At 46.4% G+C, this 9,457-nt stretch overlaps 1 protein-coding gene across 1 annotated transcript in view; it reads left to right on the top strand.

Annotated features, from left to right (window-relative positions):
- The first annotated feature begins 6,046 nt into the window (after positions 1-6,046).
- The window catches only part of MATK (megakaryocyte-associated tyrosine kinase), a 15,707-nt gene continuing 12,296 nt past the window's right edge, over positions 6,047-9,457 (top strand). Inside the window, 2 exon segments of the mRNA XM_017739446.1 lie at positions 6,047-6,180; positions 6,321-6,353. Of these exon segments, the coding sequence (XP_017594935.1) occupies positions 6,321-6,353 (33 nt within the window). The 5' untranslated portion in view covers positions 6,047-6,180.

Below are 9,457 nucleotides of genomic sequence, written 5' to 3'. Positions count from 1 at the left end.
AGCCGAGGAAACAGGAGCTCTGCAGGATGCAAACCACGTCAATGTGGGCTCTGTGATGTCTGCTCTGTGGCTCACAGGAGCAGGTGCGATGCGTATCCGGGGAGCCTCGGGAGGTGGGACACGTTTGTAGGGTTTTGAACACCACAGAGCCTGTTTACGTTTTAGAAGGATGTACATCAAGGAAAAGCTCTTTCAGAAACATTTCTGAAATAAAAACTGTGATAGAAGTATATGCTTTAAGTCAGTTCACAGCAGTAAACGAGCTCTTGGGATAACCTGGTGTGATCTAAGTGGGTTGTTTAGCTTTGCCAAAAATTCTTAGCTTGAAGTTGTCATCTATGCTATGAAACTAAACCACTTCACAAAAGTTTTCTATCACATTTTTCTCAAAAGTCAGGCTGATGTTACAGTTAACAAGGAAATAATGTTATCACTTCAGAAAAACCCAACAACTTAAGCAGAGCACAATCAAACCTCAAGTGTTATTTCTTAAAATATTCCTGAAAATTATTTCACAATTGGTTTTGACTGTTGTCGTGGTTTGACACTGGTTAAAACACTAGGCAGCTGTGAAAACTGTTCACTCACTCTCCTCTGCTATAGTGAGGAGGGGAAAAAAACAAAGGGCTCATGCGTTGAGATAAAGATTGGGAGAAAATATTCTAAGGGCAAAACAGGCTCAAATTTAAAGGTATAAAGTAAATTTATTATTAACAGAGTCACAGGAGGATAATGAGAAGTAAAATAAGCCTTTAGAACACCTTTTTCTTCCCAGCCCCTCCCTCTTTCCCACCGACAGCACAGGGAGATAGGGCGTGGGGAGGAAGGGGTGGTTCAGTCAGTTCGTTACCCGAGATCTTTTCCAGTTCGCTCAGGGAGAGGAGTCTCTTTTTTCTGTTATGCCATAAGCCCCTCCCATGGGCAAAACGGTTTTCCCAGAAGCGCTGTGATGTTGGTCACTGGTTCACGGGGTGCCGTTTTTTAAGGATAGGATGCTCTAGTTTGGAAGCAAGGGCCCTCTTTCTCTATTTTTGGAAGTAGGGGCCCTCTCTCTTTCTTCGGGTCTCCAGCTGGATTGCAGCTTTTTCTGGCCCCCACTCACTCCAGCGTGGGCACCTTTTCTACGGGCTGTGAGTGGATTTCTGCACTCCCCATGGACTTCATGCATTACAGGGGGATAGTTTGTTTTACTATAGTCCTCATCACAGCCTGTAGATTAATTTCGCCTCCGGCATTTGGAGCACCTCTTCCCCTTCTTTCTTTTCACTGACCTTGGTGCCGCCATGTTGTCTTTCTCCACAAGTTCTCACTTCCTTTTCTTTCTCCGACTAGAAGAAAAATTGCTGCTCTTAGGTATCATTGTCAATAAGTTTCACTAATTCAAAGATTCTTGCAGCATCTTGCAGCACGAAGAAGCTGATCTCGTCTAGGTTCTGCGTCGGGGAATCGCTCACCATGTTTCTGCTGCTGGCCACACGGCCCGACTGCCACTGTGCGGGCAGTCATGGCTGCATGCTGCATTCAGCGCCTCTCTTCATGCGGAGCGCCGAAAAGGAGAAGCCTCTGCTGCCGTCCCTTCTGTCCGCAGCACGGCTGGCTAAGGGGCGGCCAGGCAGACAAAGCTCGCCGCAGGCCACACTGAGATGGCGGTGGCCATGGTGGCCACCTGGCTGCAGGCGGCACCAGAATCGCCCCCAGTGGCAGCACCTCGCAGCCCCTTGGAAAAAACTGCCCTTGTGCTGTTTTGATTTCTTTCTTAAATATGTCATCACAGAGGCATTACCAACCTCTCTAATTGGGCCAGCAGCATGTCCATCTTCAAAGCCATCAGAGGTTGGCTCTGTCCATTATGGTGGAAGCTTCCAGCAGCTTCTCACAGAAGCCACCTCTGTGGCCCCCCCTGCTACCAAAAACCAGGCTGTGCTACGTCAGCACAACTGTTCGAGTCGATGTCTCTAAAAACCTTTTGCTCCAAGTGTTCACTCATCTTTGGACATTGTACTTCATGTCTTCTCTGAGTTCTGGCTTTGAAAATGTCTGAGCACAAGAATTGTCAAATTTTTCATGTGGCCTGGAAAGAAGATCATGCACATGATCACAGTGTGGTCATTCAGAGCTGTCTCGACTGGAGTTTTTTCCAACATCTACTTCTATCCCAGAGTACTTAAGAGGAGGGTACCAGTACTTAGTCCTCACTCTTAGAGAGGCTGTGACTTAGAGGTCTGTTTGTCTGTGGGACCAGCCAAGCATCTGAAGTTACTCAGCAGTTACTGTTCTTTGCTGAGCCTGGAAATGTGGCATGAATAGAAGTTTAGCAGCAGCTGATCCTGAGAAGAGCACAGAGAAGGGATGCTAAGGGTGGAGAAAGTGGTGTGAGCTATAACCTATTCAGAAATGTTCTGCAGTATTGAAAGCATCTGATGTATAGCATCATGGAGACATTCATGTCAGCTTGTGATAAAAAGCTTAATATCTCTCAGGCCTAACTACAGCTTTGTAGTTGATATAACCATCATCAAAGAAATAATTACAATTAAGTTTGTATTTGCAGCGCACAAAGGTTCTAGGAGATCTTGGATTGCCTTTTGACTTGAAAGACTTCTTACCATTGGAAAAACTTGAAATCATGGAATGGTTGGGGTTGGAAGGGATCTTAAAGCTCATCTTATTCCACACCCCTGGGCAGGGACACCTCCCACTGTCCCAGGCTGCTCCAAGCCCCAATGTCCAGCCTGGCCTTGGGCACTGCCAGGGATCCAGGGGCAGCCCCAGCTGCTCCGGGCCCCCTGTCCGCCTGCCCACCCTCCCAGGGAACAATTCCTGCCCAAGATCCCATCCAGCCCTGCCCTCTGGCACTGGGAAGCCATTCCCTGGCTCCTGGCCCTCCATGCCTTGTCCCCAGTCCCTCTGCAGCTCTCCTGGAGCCCCTTTAGGCCCTGCAAGGGGCTCGGAGCTCTCCCTGGAGCCTTCTCCTCTCCAGGTCAGCACCCGCAGCTCTCCCAGCCTGGCTCCAGAGCAGAGGGGCTCCAGCCCTTGGGGCAGCTCCGTGGCCTCCTCTGGAGTGGCTCCAGCAGCTCCCCATGCTCCTGATGTTGTTCCCCAGGGCTGGGGCAGCTCTGCAGGTGGGGTCTCAGCTGAGCGGGGCAGAGGGGCAGATTCCCCCCTCCCCTGCTGCCCACGCTGGGGCTCAGCCCAGCACAGGGGGGGTTTCTGGGGTCAGTGCCCATGGCCGGGGCAGGTTGAGCCTCTCACCCACCAACACCCCCAAGTCCTTCTCCCCAGGGCTGCTCCTGATCCATTCTCTGCCCAGCCTGGGTTTGTGCTTGGGATTGCTCTGACCCAGGTGCAGGAGTTGCGCTTGGCCTTGTTGAACTTCATTAGATTGGCACGGACCCACCTTCCCAGCCCATCTTTGCAGAGGTTCTAGCTTTGGCAGGTGTGCCTTTTGAGTGTTATGTGTTGGACACTGGGGAGGCTGAGTGCCAGCTTGGTGCTCAAGCAGAAGCTTTTGCTTAACAAAGCAAAGCTTTTAGCAAAGGCATTGCTTCAGTGTTGGGTTAGAGATGCAAATGTCAGTAATAAATTTAATCCACCACGGCCAGCTGCTCTAATAATTGCTCTAATGAGATGGAATAGAACAAATTGGGAAAGATTTCATAGGAACAAACAGCTGACAGTAGTATGAAGGATTTTCAACTTATGCTATTAAGGATGTCTTCCTAAATGGTTAAGAATTGGGCTACTGAGCCTGTTTTCTTCATTCACAAAAATGCTAAAAATAGAGGAAAGAAGAGGCAAGCTTGTGAAAGAGAAGGTGACAACACTGAAGCAGACTACAACTGTTTCTGAAAGTGTACCTTGAGGGCTGCTGGTTGTACATCCTGTTTGACATGACTGAGTAGGAGAGGTTGCCACTTCCCTTGCGGGACAAATTCCTGTGTGAGGCTTTTGTTTTCAGACATATTCATCATGATTTTTAACTTTTTTACAGCATTATTTTTCAACAATGCTTGATCAAGCTGTTGAACTTATGCTGGTTTATTTTGTGCATAATCACCTTACTCTGATTTTTCAAATATACATTTATGGGCTCTCATGTAGGGTTTTAGTCAGGGTATTAGTCAGGCTTTTTTTTCTGTGTGCAAATACTGTTTTCAGTGCTGGGACAGATGATGACACATTTATATTATTTGCATTGCTATTATTTTGTAAATTCCTGAAAATGTTACTTTGCTTTTACTTGTGAAATCATACATTAAGATTTGAAATCTAAATTAAATCTTCATTTTCAGTGAGATCAGGTTTTGTTCTTCCCATTCTTACTATAAGCAGGGTCAGATAAAAATAAAAAACCCCAAATGTAAGTATTATTTATGCCTGGAAAATGCCCTTGATAACACAGACAGGTGATTGACTGGCACCAGGAAGGGGTGATAATCTTCAAGTGAACATACCTGAGTGCACAATGGACTCAAAACAATCTGCTATAAGAAATTCTTTGCTAAATGATTGCTACCTCCTATAAGCTTTAAAATGAAGACATGTCCATTGTGGTGACAAACCTTGTTGATGTATGTGAATGAATTGTGCTCCAGTTAAATTTCTCTGTGGGGTTTTCAACTGGCTCTTTCTAGAGCCCTTTGCAGCTTCAATGGATGTTACATTTCCTTCCTGTCTTGAATTGCAGTGTAAGGTGGCTGGGAGCTTTTAAAATCACTGTCACTCAACAGGGTGGCAACATTTTATTAAGGCATAAGTATGTACACTTTGAGAAAATACATTCTGATGAGAACTTCCTGCTGTTACTGTCATGGTTAGTTATCCTGAAGGATGTGCCCTGTGTCTCAGATTGGAAATGCTGAAGGTTAAGATATCTGACTCCCCTGTAAACTCTGAGTGCAGCTGCAATGGGTTTGTGTTTAGTATTCAGAGAGTAATGCCAGAATCCTACACCCAAATAAAAGATGTGACAGGAGGTGGGGAAAAAACTTCTGCTCTTGCACACGGCCATCAAACTGCAGCAGGTGAGTGATGGGAAAATGCCAGTAGAGAGCAGAAATATCCACAGAGACCCTTGAAGACTCGGTCTCAGTGACAGAGGTGATATATTTGGGTCTTGGTGTGCTTTTGAGGGAGAATTTCTTGTATGATTACTGCAGTTAAGAAGATTATCAGGCAGCTGTAAAATCCCGCATGCACTCAGTTGTCTGAGATCATTAACATTTTTAGAAAGGAGCTCTGAAATCAGCTCTTTATTCTCCTGAGTCCATCCCAAGGAAGCTCTGCCACCAAGGTCAGACCGAAGGGTTGATTTCTTGTGGGTGTGTGCATTTTGGTGATAAAAGAACAAATATAATTTCTTACTTGATAATTTATATAATCAAAATTCCCACAAAAGTGGATATGTTCCTGGTAATTTGGCGACCTGTGACAAAGCAATCTAGTAATTAATTTCAAAGTGCTGCAAACCGCAAGGCAGAGTCCCAAGAATGGGCAAATGTCCAGAGAAGTAGCAAGGTTTGGTTAAAGGGAAAGCATGTTTGTCTGGTTTTTTTACTTCTGTCATGTCACTTTAATCCTCTCCAGAGATGATGGGACTTTTTGTAAACAAAGATTTAAAAGAAGGATTTTCTGAGACCTCAGAGCCCCTTCCAGTGCCTAAATGGGCTCCAGGAGAGCTGGAGAGGAAGTTCAGACAAGGGCCTGGAGGGCCAGGAGCCAGGGAATGGCTTCCCAGTGCCAGAGGGCAGGGCTGGATGGGATATTGGGCAGGAATTGTTCCCTGGGAGGGTGGGCAGGCCCTGGCACAGGGTGCCCAGAGCAGCTGGGGCTGCCCCTGGATCCCTGGCAGTGCCCAAGGCCAGGCTGGACATTGGGGCTTGGAGCAGCCTGGGACAGTGGGAGGTGTCCCTGCCCAGGGGTGTGGAATAAGATGAGCTTTAAGATCCCTTCCAACCCCAACCATTCTGGGATTCTGTGATTCTATGGATTTGTCAGAACTGTATTTCCAGCCCCAGGCACTCCCACTTGACTTCTACAAAGCTCATGTTGCTTTTCGGAACACTCACAGTTGTTATTTATAGAAAAGCTTTTAAGGGAAGTCTCAGATGCTGTAACTGTGGGCTCATTCCAGAGAATCTAAAGCTCAGTTGATCGGCTTCTCACATTTTCTTACTTCAGGTAAAGCAAGATTCCAGAATTATTTAAATTGTTTTTAAACATGTTTTTAATTCTTTGCTGCTGATGTTTGCTGTTAAAAACCTGACTGCAATATATTTATTTTTGTGATGGGTTTCCTTTCTCATCTCTTGCATTGACAGATGAACCTGGACTGCAAGATCCCTGTTAGGAAGGTAAGTTGGATGCTTTAGAGACTGTAAGCTGCCAGGAACTCTTTACTGTAGAAGAAGGAATTGTTCCCTGCGAGGGTGGGGAGGCCCTGGCACAGGTTTCCCAGAGCAGCTGTGGCTGCCCCTGGATCCCTGGAAGTGTTTCAGGCCAGGCTGGATGAGGCTGGGAGCAGCCTGGGACAGTGGAAGGGGTCCCTGCCCATGGCAGGGGTGGAATGGGATGGGCTTTAAGGTCCCTCCCAACCCAAATCATTCTGGGATTCAGTGAATCTGTAATGAAATGATGCACAGGTAGACAAGAGTGGTTAATACCAGTTTGCTGAATGTCCCTGACAGTGAGATACTGAAGATTCTCACTGCAATTAACACTTCTAAACTACTGAGAGATCTGGACTACATTTTCTTTTTTATTTTACTTCTATAATTAGTAACACGAGAAATTGTTTTGGTGTTGCTCAGATTTAAGTAAAGGGATTCATCAAAGTGAGAGGAGCATAAGACCATAGAAAATCCTGTGTTGGAATGAACCCACAGGGATCATCAGTGCAGCCCCTGGCCCTGCACAGACACCCCAACAAGCCCAGCCTGGGCATCCCTGAGAGCGCTGTCCAAACGCTCCTGCAGCTCTGGCAGCCTCGGGGCCGGGCCCATTCCCTGGGGAGCCTGGGCAGTGCCCAGCAGCCTCGGGGGGAAGAACCTTTCCCTGAGATCCATCCCAGCCTGGGATGGATGGAGGGTCCTGGTTAAGCTGGTTCTCCACAATGACAGTGTGAGGTTGGGGTGTCCCACCAAATGAGAGTCCTACTGTCTATAAATGAAATGCTTCTTGTCCTCAGTGTTTCTGCATGCCATTGACTCCTCTGTCCCGTTTTTTACTGCCTATGTGGAAAACCACAGAATTTATTGTAGCACATGAAAATTGTACAGTGCATGACTCAAGCCCTCTCCCATCCTGTTTGCTCAGTCGTTCTTGGTTTGATACGCAGCAGGAAAGGTCATTTACATGTAATTACTTTTTTTCATTAACAGTTGCAATTTTCTTGACTGTGCAATGAGAGCATTGACTTTCTTGATCAATACCAAATAAGCAAACATTAAAACCCTACAGTTACTCAAGTTAAATATGATGACAGAGAACCCAGTTTGAGATTAAATTAAAATTGCCGTAGCCAGTCTTGCCTGAAACTTCTGTGGCTCAGGTTGATGAAGAAGGCTTCAGCTTGGACACCAAATTCTTGGTTTCGTATTTTCAAATGAGCTTGAGGTGAGGTTTTGCAATATAAGCTTAATTTCTGTGCATGGTGTAGTGGTGGTGATTAACTTCTAAATAACTTAAAATTCCACCTTCCATAGTGTGTGGGAAGAACTGCAGCTTTCTGTGTATTTATTCCACATAGCTGCCTTCATTTCAGTTGGGTTGTTACCATTTTATCTCCTTCTTCTCCTGGAATGGTTTAAAAATGCTGGCTTTGAGGGGAAAAAACACAATCAGGGGACTTGAAATCTTGAAAGAATACATTTAATGCACAGAGTAAAAAGAAGAGAGCCAGGTAGAAGAGCAGAGGGTGAAGGAGGTGGAAAAAATTACAAACAAGACATGCTGCATAGTAATCATATTATGTGTATGAAATAATGCTCATATGATTGCAATTTTTGGCTGTAAAGAAGTCCTGGGTTAGTCTGATATCTTGCATTTTAAATAGTCCATTGCAGGTAGTTTTGTTGTACTATAATTCTCCAAAATCATACACCCCCTGATGAGACAATGGAGCCAGGTGGAGGTTAGTCTCTTTCCCAGGTAACAAATGACAGGACGAGAGGAAACGGCCTCAAGTTGCAGCAGGGAAGGTCTGGGTTGGGTATAGGGGAAAACTTCTTCATGGAAATGGTGGTCAGGCACTGGCACAGGCTGCCCAGGACAATGGTGGAGTCACCATCCCTGGAAGTGTTCAAACGACGTGAGGATGTGGCACCTAGGGACATGGGTTTGTGGTGAACGTGGAGGTGGTGCTGGGCTGACTGTTGGACTTGATGATCCTGGAGGTCTTTTCCCACCTCAGTGATTCTGTGATTCCATAATCACTACAGAAATTGCACTGTTGTATAAGAGTTGAGTTGCCTCTAGCAACAGTTCCTTTCCTTCTGTTATGTTTCCTTCCCTCCCACTCCTTGCTCTAGAAGAAACTCTTCCCACAGCAAAACATATAGAGAGATATATTAAAGAAAAAAAGAAATAAATCCCACCCACGCTCTGGTATCATGTGTATCCTTTAAACATTTTATCACTTTAGACTTCTGCCCTCTGGCCTGAAGTGCCTGAAGCTGCCAGGTTTTGTTGTGTGGGTTTGGGGTTTTCCCCCACCCTTTGGAGCAGGGATCCTGGGCTCCAGGGGCTGCTGTTTGGGAGCAGCAGTGTACAGAGTGGTGCAGACATACGGAGACACTTCCTTCTCAGTGGTTTTGAACAAAGGTGACCGAGCTGTAATGTGGCTTTGGTGCTGTCATAGTGGTACCTGGAAAAAGAGTGCAATGGAGACAACCAGAGGTGGACACTGGATGTTGGATGTGACACCACCAGACAGGAAGAAAATTGCCATAGGCTTCGGCTTCATGTATTTGCTGAAGTCTGGGAGAGCTGGGGGTGTTTAGCCTGGGGAAGGGAAGGTTCTGGGGAGACCTCAGAGCCCCTTTCAGGGTTTAAAGGGGCTCCAAGAAAGCTGGAGAGGGACTTGGGACAAGGGCCTGAAGGGACAGGACAAGGGGGAATGGCCTCCACTGCCAGAGGGCAGGGCTAGATGGGAAGGAATTCTTGGCTGCACAGGTTGGCCAGAGCAGCTGTGGCTGGCTGTCTTGGTTTGAAAGACAGGTGTCTGCTAAGGAAGGCAGAAGTCTCCCTTGGAATGGCAGATGCAACCCCTTTCCCTCCGAGTTATTATAATTTTTAAAATCAAGGGGGCTTTTAGGCAAAGATGTGGGAAATAGGAATAACAGTTCTTTACTATCATATATCGATATGTGTATAACCAGTCGAACAAACAGCAATAACTGTGGCAGTAACAGCGAACAATCACAAACCCAGTGCCAGCCTTCTCGGCTGTCAGGCCCTT

The sequence above is a fragment of the Corvus brachyrhynchos genome, unplaced genomic scaffold, assembly GCF_000691975.1.
Source record: "Corvus brachyrhynchos isolate BGI_N302 unplaced genomic scaffold, ASM69197v1 scaffold130, whole genome shotgun sequence".
NCBI classification, from domain to species: Eukaryota; Metazoa; Chordata; class Aves; order Passeriformes; family Corvidae; genus Corvus; species Corvus brachyrhynchos.
This window is presented reverse-complemented; position numbering and strand designations above follow the sequence as displayed.